We start from the raw sequence: 21,290 nt of genomic DNA, 5'->3' as shown, positions 1-21,290 counted from the left end.
TGGTTTAGTGGAGGAGCAGAATGTCCATTTAAAGAACTTCTGAGTCTCCAAGTTGTTCATGTCCCTACCTCAAAAATATTGTTTACTGCCTTTTAGTTTAACTCTATGTGTTTAAGACATTATGAATTACTTTGAGAAGCAAGTTTCATATTGATAAGTGGAGAGCAAAATATATGAAGGAGAGGGGTGTTTTCATCACTACCTGGAAAACCAATAATTATGGTTCTCTGGATAGCAGATTAGCTGTCATGGGTGAGCAGACTCTTCATTCTCGTGCCTTGATGCCCGTGGGAAATTATCCCGTCTGGTTGTGCTTCATTTCCCTATTGAGCAGACGAAAATAATAATGTTGAACAGTCTCAAATGAATGTTGAGAAGTTCCAGTAATTAATGACTATAAAACAGTCTGAAGGGCACAGACATTTTATAAATGTTAATTATTTAAATTATTATAATAAAATGGACATGTCAGACAGAGTCAGGTCTCTATCACTTATAATGGTACAAATTGATTGGTTAACTGATTATGGTTTTGAAACAATAAGTTTTTCTGAATGAGATTTTTCAATGTTGTGAATATTGAATACTTAGAAAAACATCCAACATTATTGCCCCTAAAGATATGGAATATTTGATGGATCAGAACGCTTGGATTTTTGACCAAAAATATTTTGAGATAATTCATATGAAACTGTAATTCAGACAATGTTGGCACATATTTAGAACAATGTGTGATATGTTAAGAAGCGCAGCTCATATTCAGAGACTTCTTGCTGATTTTGTTGTGACTTGGTCAAAATTTTAATCTTTCACCCCTGTTTCCCATGAATAAAACAAGAAAAATAGAGTATATGTTGTCAGCGTAATAGTTTATAAGTCTTGAGTTTCTTGGATAAGAGGTATTATGAGACTGCAAAGTATTATTAACATATCTCTAGATATTTTATAAATGCTCATTAACTTATAATCTTTTGTGAAATAAGTTAAGCACATATTATTAGAACCATTTTGGAGATGACTTGGCCCTGAAGCTAAGTGGCAACACAGATCACAAAGCATTTCTATATCAAAGCAGAACTGGAATGCATGATGCTTAACTCTTTCTTGAAACATTGTTGTCTATTTACTTACAAGGGCAGATCTCTTGAATTTTCTTTTTTCTTTTTTTTTTGAGGAAGATTAGTCCTGAGCTAACTACTGCCAATCCTCCCCTTTTTGCTGAGGAAGACTGGCCCTGAGCTAACATCTGTGCCCATCTTCCTCTACTTTATACGTGGGACACCTACCACAGCATGGCGTGCCAAACGGTGTCACGTCCACACCTGGGATCCGAATTGGTGAACCCTGGGCCGCCAAGAAGTGGAATGTGCGAACTTAACCGCTGCGCCACCGGACTGGCCCCTTGAATTTTCTTAATCATAGATTTCCTCTAAACTAATACTTACTACAGAAGTTTATGTATACTTTAATCCTTTCAGGGAGTGAGGGATAGAATTAGCAAATTTTCTAGGCCATTGCTACCTGTATGTTTCTTCCCTGAGAGTCATTTTATTCATGGTAAGAAACACAGATTCAGCTGCATATCATTTCTAGAGAATCTATTAGGTATTAGAACGTTCGTTATATAATGTGTATACTGTAGGTACTCAAAAACAATTGAATTGAATTAAACTTTAAGATATGCAGTGTTAATGTCTGCTTATCTCAGGATACAGGTTTTCATTACATCATCTTATTCTAATGATCGTACACTAATTTTTCCCCTGATGAATTTAGTATTTAGTTTCAAATGTGCTTCAGTATCTTTTGCCGTTGGTTAAATTCACATTCTACATTCCTGCTAGCCAAGTTTAGAAAGCATTTTTCCTGAACATGGATGCGGTTTGTTTTGTCACTAGATTCTTAGTTTTTTCTAAGAATCAGATTCTGGTGTGCGCATTCTTCCCACAAAATGGCTTGTTTGGGAAGGAGTCTCTGATGACTGCTTAGCCTTACCCTGAGTGGAGGTAGAATGCACTTAGTTTTTAAAATCCCTTTTCTTGCCAAAAAGAAGGTTCTTACTAGCATGGTATTATGTTGTTAAGCACACAGACTCTGAGCCAGACTGCTGGGTTAGCATTCCAGCAACTGCAGTTATTAGCTGTGTGACCGTGGGCAAATTATTCAACCACTCTCTGCCTCAGTTTCCTTTATGTGTGAAAAAAGGGTGATAATAGTACCTACCTCATAGGATTGTTGGGAGGATTAAATGATACTTAGATTAGAGTTTAGCACATAGTAAGTGCTGGGTATCACTATTATTGATTTTTTCCTGGAAGTTATGTCAAAAAGCCCTAAATATACTTTTGGTTTTGTTGCCCATTGCTTTTGGTGTCAAATCTAAGAAATCGTTGCCAAGGCTAATGTCAAGAAGCTTTCCTCTATGTTTTCTTTGAGGAGTTTTACAGTTTCAGGTCTTATGTTTAGGTCTTTAATCCATTTTGAGTTGATTTTTGTGTATAGTGTACAAAAGGGATCCAATTTCATTCCTGTTACATGTGAATATCCGGTTTTCCCAGCACCATTTGTGGAAAGACTCTCTTTCCCTCACTATGTACCCTTGGCCCCCTTGTTGATCAGTTGACTGTGTACAGGTGGGTTTATTTCTGGGCTCTCTAGTCTGTTCCATTGGTCTATGACTGTCTTTATGCCAGTACCATACTGTTTTTTTCCAATTTTTTTATTGTGGTAAAATACACAGAACATAAAATTACCATCTTAACCCTTTTTAAGTGTATAGTGCAGTGGTATTAAATAAATTGATAACATTGTGCGAACACCATCCATCTCCATAACTGTTTTCATCTTGTAAAACTGAAACTCTACATCCATCAAGTAATAATTCTCCATTTCCTCCTCCCTCAGGCCCTGGCAACCACCATTCTACTTTCTGTCTCTATGAATTTGACTACTCTAGGTACCTCATATAAGTGGAGTCATCAGTATTTGTCTTTCTGTGACTGGCTTATTTTACTCAACATAGTGACCTCAAGGTTCATCCATGTTGTACCCTATGTCAGAATTTCCTTCTTTTAAAGGTTGAATAATATTCTATTGTATGTATATACCTCATTTGCTTTTCCATTCATCCATCGATGATCACTTGGGTTGTTTCCACATTTTAGTTATTGTGAATAGTGCTGCTGTGAACATGGGTGTACAAATATATCTTCAAGACCTTGCTTTCAATTCTTTTGAGTATTTACCCAAAAGTGGAGTTGCTGGACCATATGGTAATCATATTTTTAATTTTTTGAGGAACTGCCATTTTGTTTTCCACAGCACCTATACCATTTTACACTCTCACCAACAGTACACAAGGTTCTGATTTGTCCACATCCTTACCAACACTTGCTATTCTCTGTTTTTTTCATAGTAGCCATCTTAACAGGTGTGAGGTGGTATCTGATTGTAGGGTTTTTTTTTAAAAGATTTTATTTTCCCTTCTTCTCCCCAAAGGCCCCCAGTACATAGTTGTATATTTTAGTTGTGGGTCCTTCTAGTTGTGGCATGTGGGGTGCTGCCTCAGCATGGCTTGATGAGTGGTGCTTGGTCCATGCCCAGGATCCGAACTGGCGAAAGTGTGGGCCGCTGGAGTGGAGTGTGCGAACTTAACCACTTGGCCATGGGGTGGCCCCCTGATTGTAGTTTTGATTTGCATTTCAAATCGTTGCACTAATGATTAGTGATGTTGAGCATCTTTTCATGTGTTTATTGACTGTATATCTTTTATAATGTTTTAATTTCTGTAGCTTTGTAATGTATTTTCAAATCAGGAATTGTGATTTGTTCTTTCTCAAGATTGCTTTGGCTATTCAGGGTCTTTTGTGGTTCCACATGAATTTTAGGATTATTTTTTAAGTTTCTGTGAAAAATGCCATTGGGATTTTGATAGGGATTGCATTGAATCTGTAGATTGCTTTGGTAGTATGCATGTATTAACAATATTCATTCTTCCAATTCATGGACATGGGATGTCTTTCCATCTATTTGTGTCTGCTTTAATTTCGTTCATCAGTGTTTTGTAGTTTTCAGTGTACAAGTCTCTCACTTCCTCAGTTAAGTTTATTCCTAAGTATTTGGTTCTTCGTGATGCTCTTGTAAATGAGATTGTTTTCTTAATTTCTGTTTAGATAACTTGTTCTAAGTATAGAAATGCAACTGATTTTTTAAATGTTGGTTTTGTATCCTGAAATTTTGCTGAATTTGCTTTTTGGTTCTAACAGTTCTTTTGTGAAGTCTTTAGGGTTTTCTGGGTTTTTTTTTTCCTTTTCTTTGCTGAGGAAGATTTGCCCCGAGCTAACATCTGTTGCCAATCTCCCTCTTTTTGCTAAGGAAAATTTTCCCTGAGCTAATATCTGTTGCCAATCTTCCTCCTTTTTTGTATGTGAGCCCTGCCACAGCATGGCCACTGATGATTGGTGTATGTCCGTGCCTGGGAACCATATGTGGGCTGCCAAAGCAGAGCATGCCAAACTTAACCACTAGGCCACCAGGGCTGGCCCAATGGTTCTGTACATAAGATTATGTCATCTGTAAATAGAGACAGTATCACTTCTTCCTTTCTGACTTGAGTGACTTTTCTTTCTTTTTCTTGCCTAACTGCTCTTGCTAAAACTTCCAGTACTGTATTGAATAAAAGTGGCAAGAGTGGACATCCTTGTATATCAGCAACAATCCTGATATAGAAGAAAAGCTTTCAGTTTTTCACCATTGAGTATGATATTAGTTGTGGGATTGCCATAAGTAGCCTTTATTGTCTTGAGGTACATTCTTTCTATACCTAATTTGTTGAGTGTTTTTTTAATCATGAAAAGGTATTGAATTTTGTCAAGTGCTTTTTCTGTATCTATTCAGATGATCATACAATTTTTATCTTTCCTTTTGTTAATGTGGTGTATCACATTTATTGATTTGTGTATGTTGAACCACTCTTGCATCCCAGGGATAAATTTCCCTTGATCACAGTATATGATCCTTTTAATTTGGTTTGCTAGAATCTTGTTGAAGATTTTTGCATCTATGTTCATCAGGGTTATTGACCTGTAATTTTATTTTCTTGTAGTATCTTTGTTTGGCATTGGTATTAGAGTGATGCTGGCCTTGTAAAATGAGTTTGGAAGTGTTCCCTCCTCTTCAAGTTTTTGGGAAGAGTTTGAGAAGAATTGGTGTTAATTTTTCTTTGACTGGTAGAATTCACCAGTGAAACCACCTGATGCTGTGCTTTTCTTTGTTGCGAGCTTTTGATTACTCATTCAATCTCCTTACTTGTTGTTGGTCTGTTCAGATTTTCTGCTTCTTCGTTATTTAGTCTTGGTTGGTTGTATGTTTCTAAGAATTTATCCATCTCTTCCTAGATTATCCAATTTGTTGGCATATAAATATTCTAGTATTCTCATATGATTCTTTGTATTTCTGGTGTCAATTGTGATGTCTGTGCTTTCATTTATAATTTTATATATTTGAGTCTTCTCTCTTTTTTTCTTGATTAGTCTGGCTAAAGATTTGTCAATTTTATCTTTTCAAAAAACCAACTCTTTGTTTCGTTGATTGTTTCTATTGTTCTTCTGGTCTCTATTTCACTTATTCTGCTCTAGTCTTTATTATTTCCTTCCTTCTGCTAATTTTGGGTTTAATTTGTTCTTTTTCTAGTTTCTTGATGTGTAAAGCTAGACTGTTTATTTGTGATCTTTCTTCTTTCTTAACGTAGGCAGTTATCACTATAAAGTTCCCTCTTAGTACTGCTTTTGCTGCATCTCATAGGTTTTGGGATATTGTATTTTCATTTTCATTTGTCTCAAGATATTTTTTGATTTCCCTTTTGATTTCTTCTTTCACCACTGGTTTTTCAGGAGTGTGTTGTTTAATTTCTACATACTTTTGAATTTTCCTCCTATTATTGATTTCTATTTTCATACTATTGTTGTCAGAAAAGATACTTGATATGATTTCAATCTTCTTAAATTTGTTAAGACTTGTTTTGTGGCCTAACATTGTGGAGTTCCCCACTTTCCCTATCTAGTCCCCACATCTCTCTTTTCCCTTCTACCTTCAAATATGACCATTTATAGTTTTTTTCCTTTATTTTTAGGATGTTTCTGATTCTTTAATTTCTTACTTCCACTTCTATGAGCATGGTGCACTCAGGGATTAGATTCTACTAATTGTTTTATTCTCATTACCAGCATGCAGTGTGTGCTTAATAAGTATTTACAGAAGGAAGGAAGAAAGATTTAAAATTTTACAGAGATGTGAAAAAGGATTCCAACTAGTTTTTCTGTTAAACTTACTCCTAACTTGTGAAGATCATTGAATCAAACACAAGAAATTAAAAACAAAATTCAGCTCCCATAGGGGGGATGTGTTTAAAATGCAAAGATTGGCCAGAACCAGTGAAGATGACTTGCAACAGGAAGAAATTTTATTGAAACACCACCATAGAGAGAGCCAAAGAAATGTTACTATTCTAAAAATAGTTCATCTTAATTCACTGGAAGAAAGGCAGAAAAGTAAGAAGGCCCTTATTTAGGAACCTAGCTTCAATTTGATATTTTAATTTAGGGGCCATTCTTTCGGGGTTCAGGAGGGCACCCTCTGCTCACTCTTCATGTTGTTGACCTTGGTAGATTTCTCTTCCATTGTGTGAACTCTGGAGGAAAGAACTTTGCCACGAGGATCTATTTCTTCAACAATTGTTTTAACCACGGTGGTTTTAGATGAATCTAAAATGACGCGTGTGAATTGTTAGAATTTATCAGATTCACAAAGGGGGAATAATTAACTTTTCATTTTAAACACACACAAATAAACACTGGATGCTCAACACTGCTTTTGTTTTTACCTTTTATCTGATTTCCTGGTCCTCCGTAGCCTTTTGATTTGACACAAGAGCTGTAAATATATAGAGAGCTTGTATTAACTATTCCACTCTGTGTTTTGCTGAGGAAACTGATAAACAACGATTTAACATGGGAGATCATTGGATTCTTAAATAACACTAGAAGGGCTTTATGTACACATGATGTAGATCACAGATACTTTGTAGTTGATTTAAAAAAATCTTTAATAACCTTAAAATCAATTGTTTTCTCAATGGAAGCAGCACTTACCCATCCTCTCCATCTATCAGGCGGCAGTAGGTCTCAATTTCTTTTTCCAGGTGGACCTTGATGTCCAGGAGCTGCTCGTACTCCAGCTTCTGGCCCTCCGTCTCAGTTCTGACCTGGTGCAGCTGCTCCTCCAGGGCCCCGATCTGAGCCTGGATCTGGGCGAGCTGAGCACAGTAGTTGCCTTCGGTTTCTGTCAAGGAGCACTCCAGGGAGTGTTTCTGTGGATCAGTAAGAGATAGTTTAGTAGAAAATGTTTTGTTTTAGAATAAGGCAAAGCACTTAAGAGGTATTTAAGAGCGTTATCTTTACATAACGCAAATAACTGTATTTACCTGAAAGATTCCACTCGTTCAATATTAATTGTTGCCTTTATTGGATGTCATACGATTTTTCTATTTGAGATAACACAGTTGGTGGTGAATGTTACTCATATGCCCAGGAGTCTTAGCAAAGCTGAGGTTGTTTCCTCTTGGGCACAGTCTGAAGATCCCTCCCCCTCACCAATATAGCCCATGTCTATAGAGTCCGGCACACATTTTCACTTTCCCCAGGAAAAGAAGTCCCCCTACACTTTGCCGCTTCATTGCTAATCATGTGACAGCCTTGTCTAATGAGGATTATAGGTCTTCTATTAAATACAGGGTTATTAAAAAATAACCCTGTAGTGAGCTGCATAAACTTTCCAGAGGTAGAATGACCCGAAGAAAAGGATGACCTTTTTAGGCTTTAAATAGTTTGATTCACTGGCTTGTGACTCCAAATGGGTCCATATAGGGTTTATCCCACGGAGGGGTGCTTGCTGTCATTTTACACTAATGAAGATGAGAGTGTCTTATGCTTTCCTCTGCAAGAATTTTTTCCTTTTTTTGAGGAAGATTAGCCCTGAGCTAACTGCTGCCAATCCTCCTCTTTTTGCTGAGGAAGACTGGCCCTGAGCTAACATCCGTGCCCATCTTCCTCTACTTTATATGTGGGACGCCTACCATAACATGGCTTTACCAAGCGATGCCATGTCCGCACTCGGGATCAGAACTGGTGAATCCCGGGCCGCCGAAGTGGAACATGCGCACTTAACCACTGTGCCACCGGGCCGGCCCCTCTGCAAGAATTTTTATATAAAGTCTTAATTTTATATACATTCATAGCCTCTTTTGTGGATAAACTCTGGAGGATTACTAACCATAGTGGAAAAAGTATAGACTTGGGGAGTTAGAAAGTTTGGAGAGAAGTTCTAATTCTTTCATGTCCATCTGTGGGTCTCTGGGAAAATTGTTTAACTTCTTTGAATCTCAGATTCTTCTTTCGGAAATAAGGACATGAATTATAAACTCTGCCCTGCCCAAGCCCCAGGCTTCCTGTGGACTCATGTGGGTAAGTGCAAACCCTTAATGAAAAAGGTTATTACAGTCATCACGTATGTTTAACTTTATAGGCAAGCTTCAGGCCTCTATTTTGCTTGTTAATGCCACTTCAAAAGGAACTTGTAAGTGCTCTTAATTAAGTAGCCAAAAGGAATGCTAGATGAAGAAGCCAGGAGGGGCGCAAACGTATTTTTGCCTTCCATGGACAGTAGTTTTTGATCTTTTGACTTGAGAGAGAAGATTCAGGGTAGAAACTATTTTGTTTTTCCAGTACCTCAAAATAATTGTACTTGCTAATTTCGAATGTTTCAGAATTATTAGCACCTAGCTATAATTTTCAGGCAAAGAGGATTCTACTGTGCAAAATGCAAATGTGTCTTATTTCAAGCATAATAATGAATGGATAGTAGCAGAAACAAGCACTATCATGCAGCAGAAAACCCTCTTTAAATTTTTTCTCAATTTCTAAAGTCAATCTTTTTTTGTAATTTTTTCTTACCGTTGCTAAGAGGGACTGAAGTTCAATCTCCAGGGTTTGAAGAGTGCGTTTCATCTCAGTAAGTTCATTCCGAGCTGAGCTGGTGGCACCAGCATCGTCAGAAATCTGCTGCTGCAGCGAGGCGCTCTGAAACGGCGGGAGGCGCGTTAGGGCAGGGCTCGCATCAGCACCCAGCACCGCGTGAGCGCGCGCAGCGTGACATCACCTTCTCGTTGAACCAGGCCTCCGCGTCCCTGCGGTTCTGCTCGGCGAGCGCTTCGTACTCGGCCCGCATGTTGTTCAGCAGCAGCGTGAGGTCCACGCCGGGCGCCGCGTTCATCTCCACGTTCACGTTACCGCCAGCTGCACACTGCAGGGCCTTCATTTCCTGAAAGAAATTTGTTTAACCGTGGCGGGATCTGAACATTTTTAAAGGAGCCAGAAAGACATGATCCATATGGTTTGAAACTTTTTTTAAAGGGTTTGTTTCTTTTTGAGGGGGATGAATAGAAACATTTCAAACAATCTAAACCATATGGAGAAACTGACAAATTCCTTCTTGAATATGGATTTAAATTTATAAATTGTCCTCGGAAATGTATTTTCAAATTTTGGGAGGAAGGCGGATTGTGAAATCGGGGGAGACGGGACATCTACCTCCTCGTGATTCTTTTTGAGGTAAGCCAGCTCCTCGCTCAGCGTTTCCAGCTGGATCTCTAGGTCGGTTCTGCACAGAGTCAGCTCGTCGAGGACTCTGCGCAAACTGCTGACGTCCGCGTCAACGCTCTGGTGAAGGGCTTGTTCATTTTCAAACCTGAGAACAGTATTTGAAAGTTTCAGCGCATTAGTCAGATCACTTTCTGGGTCATAAAACTCAGACTAAGCTTTGCGGTCAAACTGTTAAATTATACTGAAAACTTCAGTTAGATCACCCGTAATGCAAGGAATGAATTTCTTTGAAGCCAAGAGAATGGGGACTCTTAAAATTCTCTTTCATATGGTCTTGACATTCATTTGTGTTAGTCCCCAGATTCCCCAAGTAAAATATATGATTCAGCTGGTCATTCTAACATGCATTTGGTTTAAAACAAATGAAAACAAAGAATTGAGCTGACCTCAAACAGTCTGAATAAAAGAGGGAAATGCTTCACTTTTTTGGTTTCTCATCAGCTTACTTACTTCAGTCTGAAGTCATCAGCCGTTAGTCTTGCATTATCATTTTGCAGGATGACATTGGCATTACTTGTAGTTGCAGAAATTATCTGAAAAATGGAGAGTTAAAGAGTGAGAAAATACTTAAAAAAATTTCAAACTTCAGCATTTCAGATTTCCTTGACATAAAGTCCCCTATGGAATTAGAGTAATATTTCTGGCATTCTGTCTCCAATAATAAGATGATTCTTTTGAAAATGGGAAATTTAAGTATGACCTCTTTTTCTCTCTACCCCACCTGTAAAAAACTCTTTCTATATAAAAGCTTATAAATATATAGTTTGAGACATTGGGTAGTTTTTGATATTTTAATATTACTGAAAGCGTAAACATGTATACCTCATACCAGATGGTGGGTGAGCCATGTTCAAAGATTAGAATTTTAGTGAAAATTATTTTTAATATTAATAATGAACTACCAAAAATTAGAAGCTGAGAGCAAAGCCCTGCTGTGTGATAGCTTATACATGTGTGTACGTACGTGGTGGCTAAATACTCTTATGGGTGTTAACCCTATGCCGTTGTGCTGCTTACCTGGTTCCTAAGGTCGTCAATTATTGGAAAATATCTGCTGTAGTCATGATCAAGACCACGGCAAGAGCCAGGCCCAAATTTCTCATACCAGCCCTTAATCTTCTGCTCCAAGTCGGCGTTGGCCTCTTCCAGTGCTCGCACATTCTCCAGGTAGGAGGCCAAGCGGTCGTTGAGGTTCTGCATAGTCACCTTCTCATTGCCGGATAGGAGGCCATGTTCACTCCCGGTGAAGGCAGCACAGGAAGTGCTTCCCCCGCCCAGCCCCCCGCCATAGCCACCTGCAGATGAGCTGCCCCCAAAGGCGCAAGAGAAGCCGCTTCCAATGCCTGGCAGATGGCCTGTGTTTCCAGCCCCAAAGCCTGCTCCCCCACTAGAGAGCCGCACAGAGCCGGCTGCCCCGCAAGAACCAAGGCGTCTGGATGCAGAAGAAAAGCGCACAGACATGGTATCCAGACTGGAATGCTTGCTCCTGGAGCAAAGCTCTGATGGCAAATGTCCTACTCAAAAAGTTCAGTTTGTCTTTATATACACTTCATCAGGGTGTTTCTTGATGAACTTTGCTACCCATAGCAAAATGGTGTTTGCCAGCTCATCATGAATTATTCATAATTGGGTGATTTTTTTTTTAATGAATATTTTTACCCTACTGTGTCTACTTCTGTAGGTGGATAGTTACCTTGGAGTTATTTGTTATCTCTGAAATGAGACAGGGAGGAGTATTACGGAGATTATTATAGTGATGTATTTCAAATGCAGTATGAGTAATCCTTCCTGCCTTCCAGGCTGCAGTACTCTAAAATTCCTACAAGAATAAAAAAGTGTGACAGACAGACTTCTCTCTCTCTTGCTCAGACCAACAGGATTGCATTTTCTCCAGCAAGTGAGGCATCATAGTCATGGTTGTCTATGGATAATATGATCTTTCTTTCAGGGATGTTGAAAATAATTTCAAGACCATGGGCTCTTGGTACCAGAGGAAGGAGGCCAGGTCCTAAATGAAAATTGAGGAATTGGAAGGACTCTTCTTTGGAGACAGAATGTCTTCCCTTGACGTAACTTCCTGAGCTACCGTTTCATCTTCACTGGTTTTCTGTCTAAGCTCTGTCGTTAACCAGGTTAAGTGAAGATACTGGTCAACCTCTCAGGGCTCTGGTTTCCTCATCTGTAAAACGAAGGGACTAGACTGTGGCCTGAATATTCTGTTTTTTACTTCTAGATTTCCTGTACTTTTACATTTCTTCCTTTCATTATTTCTAGAAAAATTTTCCTCATTCTCTTCCTGCTCACTCCCCAATTTTGGTCCCACCTCGTGTCTGAAATTAATTCCACAAAGATCGTCAATTATAACACATCTCCAGTCCGATCTTGTTTCTCATTTTTATTCTCCTACCTCCTCTTGGACACATTTGATACTGACCACCCCAGTCTGATGAGTTTTGAACCCTTGCTTTCTGAGAATACTTCTACATCTCTGTTTGCTCCTCCTCCTTCTTCGATTCACAGCTTCTGTGCTCTAAATTTTCTCCTTCCTTATAGTTTTGTGCTTGGCATTTCTGCTTTCTACACACTCTCCCTTTCTGATCTCATCACTTCTTGTGGCTTTGGCTCTCTATGAATGGCTTCTAAACATATATCTTTAGCACTTTTCTCTTCCCCTTTCTACACCCACACTTTACTATGCCCACCAGACATTTCTACTTGGATGTTCTGTCGTGACTTCCAACTCAACATGCAATCACCTTGACATCAAAATTTGATCTTTTGCATCTTTCTTCATTGGTTCATTAGATATTGGTGGAATTACCTTGAGTCATGCTCAAGATTACTAAGAAATCTTTAATTGCTATCGTTTTTTACCAGCCTGCATCTGATCAGTCACTAGGTCCTATTGAATCTGCTTCTGCAGTGTCTCTTGAAGCATTTTTCTCTGTTCTCTTTTCCTTGTTACTATCATTTTCTTTCAGCTCAATTATTAAAACCTTAATTGGGTCCTCATTTCAAGTATTTTTCCTTTCCATCATTGTCAGTAGGCAGGTGGGTACCAAAGTACCATTCCTGAAATACAACACCATTCATGTAATTGAAGGAACCAGGCCCTGGAATCAGATATATCAGCATTCATATCCGAGTTCTGCCATTTTCTAGCTGTGGGACCAATGCAAAGTTCATTCTCTGAGCCTTGGCTTTTCATTTCTAAGATGGAGATATTACTTGTGTGGTGAGGCTATTACATGGTAGTTAAAGATGTAAAGTAACTATGCTTGTTAATAACATGTAGTCAGAAAGTATTTCTTTCCTTTTTCCATTCTCCTCCTGTTTAAAAGCCATCAACTACACATTAGATGAAGCTCCCTTGCCTGACATTTAAGACTCTTCTTGATGTAGGTTCTACCTACCTGACTTGCCCGTTCTTTTATTTTATTAATCTCCTCACCCCCACCTTTTTGTCTTGGCTCATGTTATCTTCTCCATTGGAGGTTATTTGAGATCTTGCATTTGCCAATAACAACTGACATCACTTTCTATTACATAGAATGAAAATGAAGTTTCTAAAAATATAAATTTTCGTAACCTAATAAGTAAATTTGTAGAAAAGCAAGCCAGAAAAATCTGTTGATCAATCAAGAAATCACGTTAATAAAGCATTATAATTTATTGTAAATAAAATTATGACACCAAAAATGTTATCTTTTTGCAATTTGTAACTTTGTTATTGTATCTCTATCACTATTACCTCTATTATCTGTTATGAATAATAAAATATTTTTAAAGAAAAAGTATTTATGTTTTAGTACCTCTAACTGAATTTTTTCCTGACTTTTGACCAAGGAGCTCAACATTTTCTTTTTGCACTAGGCTCTGCAAATTATGTAGGCATTCTGGTTGTTGGGTCTTTCTCTAGGAAAACTGAAGCATCCTGAAAAGACCTCCAGGTACAGATATGTGAGTGTTTCCCACAAAAAGAAGCTCACCACACAACCACCCTAGAGTGAAATACACACATGCCTACACAGAGCCTCCAAATATTTAAGGCCTTACTCTTGAACAGAATTTCAAAGATCACCATACACTGAAAACACTCCAGCATGAAAGACAAAGACTCACAGAAAGAAGGAAAAATAGCACTCAGGGGAAACAGAGACAATAAAGGAAGCTGAAGAAAACTTTAAATAAAAAAGAAAAAGAAACTACTTGTATTTAATACCTTTTTAAGTAACAGAAATACTGCCTATTTGAAACATGAACAGAATATCATTAAAATTGAACAGCAGAGCACAAGAAAGCACTCTTAGAATTAAGAATGAACTACCAAAATCAAACTTTAATAGATAGGTTGGAAAATAAACCTTAAAAAATCCCTCTGATGGTGGAACAAAGGACAAACGGATCAAAGAAAATATTAGACAATTAGAGGTTTGGGCCACAAACACCCTTAAGTGGGTCTTCCAGAAAGAGAGAGAGGAGAGATGATGAAGAAATTATTTTATAACCATATTCTATAGTACTACTCAGAACTAAAAGACAGAGCTCCTAAATTGAGAGAGAACATCAAGAACCATGAGTAATAAATGGAAAGGAACCACAGTGAGTCACGTGCACAGGATATTTCAGAGACCTGTAGAGAAAAAGAGAACATTTAAAGCGTGTCAGGAGAAAAGACAACACGCATGCAAGGATGAGGAAATCAGAAAGGCTCAGGACTTCTCAACAGCCCTGGAGGCCTCGATTCCAGTGAAGAATGCTTTCAAAATTCTGACCGAAAGTGATTCCAACCTAAAATTCTCTACTTTGACAATTAATCATGAGTGAGAGAGGAATAAAAATATTTTCAGACATGAAAATTCTCAGGAAACTTACCTCCTTCGCACACTTTGTCAGGAAGCCACTAGAGGGAAAAATGAACAAGGAAAGGGAAAACTTAGGGTCCAGGTAATGGAATCCCAACACAAGAGTTCACTGAATGAATGTCCCTGAATGGTAGCTGGGTATCAGGTCTAAAAAAGAAATAGTCCATATTCAGTAGGAGGTTGGAGGATTCTGAGTGAGGTCTTCAGGGGACAGATGAAAATGACTGATGATTTTTATGTTGGAAAGAGGTGTGAGAGATTAAGATACATAAGAAACCAGGTTAGTAAAAAAATTAGAAAAATACTGCTTGCATGAGGAACACAAAGTTGTGCAAGAAAACGTAATGAGCATACCACTTGACACAATAATGAACAGTATTTACTTAGTCATAATGATGAAAATACTGAGCATTGATTTACCTAAATATTGGGGTATAGCTACATTAGGAAGAGGAGAAAGATGTAAAAGCTAGATTCTCAACTTCTTTTCAAGAGGACAATATGTAATGTCTAAAATGGATAAATCAAGACATATCGACTAAAGCGTGTTACTTACGTATACAGATAAAGACTACAAGAAATAGCTAAAAGAGTTTTAAGTGGTAGCCTGTGGAAAGCACAGCTGGAGGTGGAAGAAGGTAGGGAACAAGAAATTGCTGCTGTTTTTGTTTTGACTTTTAGTACAATTTGACTTTTAAGGTGCATTCATCACTTGATAAAAAGTAAAAATCAATTTAAAAATAACCAAGAAAAAACCCCAAATATACAACAGAGCTTTCTTTGTAAAGTTTACAAATAAACTTGCTACAGAATCCAATTTGAAAAACAGACACTATGATATTTCTATGTCTGGCGGTTAAATAAGATTAGACACAATGAATTTCCCTTCCACCACAAAGTACCCTAACAGTAGATAAATTACAGTACATGTCCATCTAAATTCATTGCTAAGCTCAAAAATAAATAAATAAAGGAAGCCAAAAAAAAAAAAAAGAAAGAAACAAAAAACAGAAAACAGGGAGCTGAAACATGAGTGGTGAGCAAACACCGAAGTTTGAGCTGTCCTGGAAATCTGCTCAAGCCAGAAATAGATTTTCTGGTTTAGAGCCCCGCTGATAAGTAAGATTTGAAACTGATCAAGTGTCATAGCTGAACTTGAGACTCACTAAAGGCTGTGCAGCCCCAGAGCCTATGTCTTCAGTAGAAAAGGTGAAGTTAGAAAAATCTGCATGCTGACAAAATGGGCAAATCAGAAAATCGTTCTGTTGCTGATGGTACTGGGCAAAAATTCAATAGAATTAAAGTTATTGGTATTTGATAATAACTTGTAATCATGGCCTTGCTCTGATACAGTCTTGCAATTTGAATTTACACTCCCTCAGTCTGAGAACTCCAATCCAAGAAATTAATTAAGAAATTTTTAGGTTGGTATGGCTCCATAGTACCCAGGAGAAATAATCTCAGTCCTGGCCTTGCAGGATTCCCACAGTTAAATTCCAACCACAAATAAACTTATAATAAAATAAAACAAATACATGAGGACACAAACCACATATGACTAAGAGTCAGCTAACTGCAGTCTACTGAATAGCATATGAAAGATATGAAAGGATAATGAAATGACAAGAAAGTGTATACAAAAAAGTGTAGTTTTAGTGTTTAAGAATCGAAAGAGAGAACTAGGAGTGTTACAAATAAACAAGTGACTATCAAAAATGACCAGGTAAATTTAAAAAAGAAATGCAAAATACAACTAAAATTGAAGATTTAACTGAGGATTAAGCAACTGATAAGACACTACTGAGGAGAAAGTAAGTAAACTATAGGAAACATGAAAGATTATTTTTCTAAATGAGAGAGAGAGAGAGAGAGAGAGAAAGAGATTGAAGTTCAAACACACTTTTCATTGGAATTCTCCTAGAGACAATACTAAGAGAATGGGGCGGAGGGTGAGAACTTTCCTAGGGTAGATTAGAAACATCTGTTCTCCAATTTAAGAGGCAAAGTAAAGTTAAAAACCTACTTCTAGTGATGTTGAAGAACAGCAAAGACAAGGAGGGGACCTTACAGCAGCTGGAGAGAAAATAGAGATCATCTACAAAGGAAGCATAATTAGACTGTCAGCAACTTCCCATTAGCAACAATGGAAATCAGAAGACACTGGAATGATTTCTACAAAATACTAAGAAAAAAATCATCATCCTGTTAAAATTGAGTACCAAGCAAAACTATCTTATAAGAATAAGGTATGAATTGTGGGAAATCACGGCCATGGTGGCAGAAATTTTGAATCCTCACATAAAAATCGCACAGAGTAATTATATCGCAAAACCAAAGACCCATGTACAAATGATACAACAAATCTGGGTGACAAGGTATGACCACAAATCCCAAAATATAAGCTGGTAGAACAAACTACCATTAGCCGTAAGACCTGCATGTTATAAACATTTCTGTAGGAAGAAGAGGGAATTCAGAGGCATCTGAAGTCTGATGACAGGAGAATCCCAAAAGAGCCAACTGAAAATAACAGCAGGTAAATTTGAGAAAAACGTATGAAACTGAGAGAGTTTTGCCCATCCAGTCGTAGGCAAGTGAAAGTAGTCTTCCATGCAGTCAGAAGGGAATGGAGCAGACTAGACCCTGTGAATTCTCAAAACCGTGAGCCATGGTTCCCTCCCAGAAGAGCCCCCCACAGTGAGGAGAAACTAATGGAAAGAAACCAAAACTGATCCAGATAGGGTCAGTAGAGAGGAAGAAAGAGATGGTCCAGACACAGGTGGGGGAGGGGAAAAAAGACAGGAACTTTCAGAAATCAAGCCAACATACTTTTTTTTTCCCTTAGGAAGATTTGCCCTGAGCTAACATCTGTTGCCAATCTTCCTCTTTTTGTATGTGAGCTGCCGCCACAGCATGGCCAGTGATGAGAGGTGTAGGTCTGGGCCAGGGAAGTGAACCCGGGCTGCCCAAGTGGAGCATGCTGAGCTTAACCACTAGGCCACCAGGGCTGGCCCAGTGAACCTTAGATGACAACAAGAGAAAAGGGAGCTCTGTAAAGTTAGAAAAGCTATGTGGAGCTATACTTAATCTAGAAGTTAAGGAACATGAATTACCTACAAAAATGAGCAAAAAAAAAAAAAAAAAAGAGAATCCCACAAAATGTTAATACACAAAAATAAGAAAATGAGGATCTGAATTACATCCTACTAGAAAATGAAAGTGTGCCAGAAAGACATGCCCACAAAACAGATTAAGATATAATTTACCATTTCAAAATGACCTAAAATGCATTAAAAATGATAGAAGGAAAAAAAAAAAGCAACGTAAACCAGAATTGGGAAAACTTAGAAAATGGGGCGACAGAACTTAGGAAAGGATTAGAAATAAAAGAAAAAAAATCATTACAATGAGTAAGATGCAATCACAGGAAATGAGAAGTTTAGGGGAAATCAGTTCCCAGAGAAAAGATATATTCTGGAAATAGACAATCTTAAGCAATCTTAAATAAATATCTTGAATAATCTTAAGTAAAATATTAACAAATACAATTCAACAGTATATTAAGTAATATATAATTTTTCAAGGGAGTCCCTTATAAAAAATGAGAGTAGTTCAGTATTACATGCAGCAGATAAAAATGTCACATAAAAATCATATGAGCCTCTCAGAAGTACTAAAAGAAAACATGGGCAATTGTATTTAAAATGTTGGAATGACAAAGACTTCTCAGCAGATGTAAAACTCAGAATCTATGATGGAAATTTTTATGAATGTGACAATGAATGATGAATTTCTGTATGATGACAAAAAAATCAAAAGAAAAATAGCAATATCGAAACATCTGCAACACCCAATAACAAGTGGTAATTTACTTCCCTTGCAATGAGCTCCCGTAAATCTTGGGTGTTTGTTTTTTTTTAATGGTTGGCATCTGAGCTAACAACTGTTGCCAATCTCCTTTTTTTTTCTTCTTCTTCCCAAAGCCCCCCAGTACATAGTAATATATTCTAGTTGTCAGTGCCTCTGGTTGTGTTATGCGGGGCGCCGCCTCAGCACGGCCTGATGAGCGGCGCCGTGTCAGTGCCCAGGATCTGAATAGGTGAATCCCTGGGCTGCTGAAGTGGAGCATGCAAACTCAACCACTCGGCCACGGGGCTGCCCCTTGGGTGTTTGTTAAAAGAAGGAATAGGGGCTGGCCTGGTGGGATAGTTCTTAAGTTCATCTGCTCCGCTTCAGCAGCCCGGGGTTCACAGGTTCAGGTCCCAGGTGTGAACCTAGTACTGCTTGTCAAGCCACACTGTGGTGGCATCCCACATAAAATAGAGGACGCTTGGCACAAATGTTAGCTCAGTGACAATCTTCCTCAAGCAAAAAGAGGAAGATTGGCAACAGATGTTAGCTCAGGGGGAATCTTCCTCACACACACACAGAAAGAAGGAATAGCAGTTTGTGATTTCCACTTTAACAACCACCCAGGTACGGTCTCTGAACTCCTTTCCCTTTAGGTGGAGACCAATTCCTTCGAAGTACCTCTGGTGTAGAAACCCACCACAGCAAAAAGCAACATGAACCTTCAAGAATTGGAGAAGGACACATAATCAATTAGCAGAACTCCTAAAGAACTCAGGAGCCCTAGATAATTCTACCAAGCAAAGGAAAGTAACAGACCTAAAGGCCAAGGTCGATTCCCACACTAGGAAGGAAGGAGAGATTCAAGACTCTATGGCCTGAGGATGGGATGTTTCCTTCCATCCTGTGAACTCAACAGAATGTAAAGGAAATGCACCCAGAATTTAACTTTACATCCATTCCTTTGCTAAATAGATACATAGAGTACACAGGGAATTCTGGTTTATTTCTTTGGCAAGAAATGCTGAATTAGAATGGTTTGTTTTCCTTTTTAATCTTTTCACATCAATAGTACCCTTACCACAAAGAGCAATATGTACTCCCTGAACTCCAGTGTTCTTGCCATGGGAAGCAGATCACCGGGAAGACAGTGTTTTTAAAGATCCCTGTGTTCTGAGCACACCTGATAAGCAGGGCTGGCTTCACGGGCATGAAACCTGGGCAGTTGCACAAGGTCTCATGTTCAGAAGGACCCCACACTTGTTATAATGCTCTTCTTGCCATCTTGATATTTTTAATAATTTTATCTTTGAACTTGTGTCTTGTACGTGGAGTCTGACGGGACAATGGGGCACACAAGGGAGCAGAAGAGTGTTCAAAATGTGCTCGTCTGCAGTTCCTTACCACAATCGCATGGAGCATACGCAGTGCCCATGTGCACGTCCTCCTGGTGGGCCCACGATGCATCAGAGTTCAGTGAGACTCAAAGCGAGTATAAGGTAACTGTGTAATGTTTACGACTGAGTAAGCAGGGTCTCTGACAACCCCAAGAGGCCAGGTTTTCCACTCAAACAGAACTTGCTTCGAATGCAGAAAGAAGGCAATGGTGTTCTAAGAAACACGAACGATACAGGAACTCTATCATACACTTGAGTTACATTCATGTTATTAGTCAACCACTTAGGCTAAAAACAATGATGTAGAAAGAAAGGGCAACCCACAGTTCCTTTTCTTGTCTTTTCTTACTCATCAGTAAACCAGTGGTGGAGAGTGTTGGTAGAATGTGAGCGCACAAAGAAGTGAAATAAAAATGAGTTGAGTTTGTTTCCACTGTTTTGGTAAGAACAAAATACATATGCATGTATGAACTACAAAATATGAATTGTGTAATTTCAGTGATTCTCTATACAAGTTAAATATTCTTATATTTGTATATAGAATTGGCATTGCACAATATAAAAATGAATAGTAAAATTTATGCCAATATTGGGGCTGGCCCTGTGGCCGACTGGTTAAGTTCGCATGCTCTGCTTTGGTGGCCCAGGGTTTTGCCAGTTTGGATCCTGGCCGTGGACATGGCACTGCTCATCAGACCATGCTGAGGTGGCATCCCACATAACACAACCAGAGGCACTCACAACTAGAATATACAGCTATGTACTGGGGGCTTTGGGGAGAAGAAGAAGAAAAAATTTATGCCAATAACTTAAAATTTTAATTCTTATTTATTTAGGATGACATTAAATGGTAAATTAGAAAAACATGACAAGTCAAGAGTAAGATTGCTGAAGAAAGGAAAAACTTTATATTTTAGTGCCTTTTTTTTCTCTAAATATGGGCCCTGAGCTAACATCTGTTACCAATCTTTTCTTCTTCTTCTTCTCCCCAAAGAGCCCCAGTACATAGTTGTATATTTTAGTTGTGGTCCTTCTGGTTGTGCTATGTGGGGTGCCACCTCAGCATGGCCTGATGAGTGGTGCCATGTCTGTGCCCAGGATCTGAACCAGTGAAAGCTCACGAACTCAACCACTTGGCCATGGGGCTGGCCCATTTTAGTGCCTTTAATGATACTTTTTCCCTGATTATAGGGAATTATAAGGGGCTTCACATTTTCATCTTACACTGAGCTCTGCAAATCATGTAGCTAGCCCTCTACACTGTACATTTGGGAAGTTACTTGCCCATGAATTTCTAGTATTTGCTTCATTTGGTGACTTTTCGCTCAAGATTTTATAAATTTCCCATTCTGTGCCACTTCTTTAACTCCCACCTGACTGTTGGGTTGTTGGGTAGAATTCTTGCCCTGACTGGAGCTTGTCATTAGAATCAGGCCACATATTAGAAAAATATGAGAGCTGCT

The 21,290-nt window shown here is 38.4% G+C and overlaps 1 protein-coding gene across 1 annotated transcript; it reads right to left on the bottom strand.

Moving 5' to 3' along the window:
• Positions 1–6,438: 6,438 nt before the first annotated feature.
• KRT27 (keratin 27) lies at positions 6,439–11,232 on the bottom strand. The gene is made up of 8 exons (NM_001346176.1): positions 10,734–11,232; positions 10,167–10,249; positions 9,645–9,801; positions 9,214–9,375; positions 9,009–9,134; positions 7,149–7,366; positions 6,881–6,930; positions 6,439–6,761 (listed from the first exon to the last, which is right to left on the bottom strand). The coding sequence occupies exons 1-8, from the start codon at positions 11,175–11,177 to the stop codon at positions 6,619–6,621; spliced, it is 1,383 nt and encodes a 460-aa protein (NP_001333105.1). The 5' UTR covers positions 11,178–11,232; the 3' UTR covers positions 6,439–6,618.
• Between the last annotated feature and the right edge of the window lie 10,058 nt (positions 11,233–21,290).

This window comes from Equus caballus, chromosome 11 (genome assembly GCF_041296265.1).
Source record: "Equus caballus isolate H_3958 breed thoroughbred chromosome 11, TB-T2T, whole genome shotgun sequence".
NCBI lineage: Eukaryota > Metazoa > Chordata > Mammalia > Perissodactyla > Equidae > Equus > Equus caballus.
Note: the sequence above shows the minus strand (reverse complement) of the source record. Positions and strands in the feature narration are given on the sequence as shown.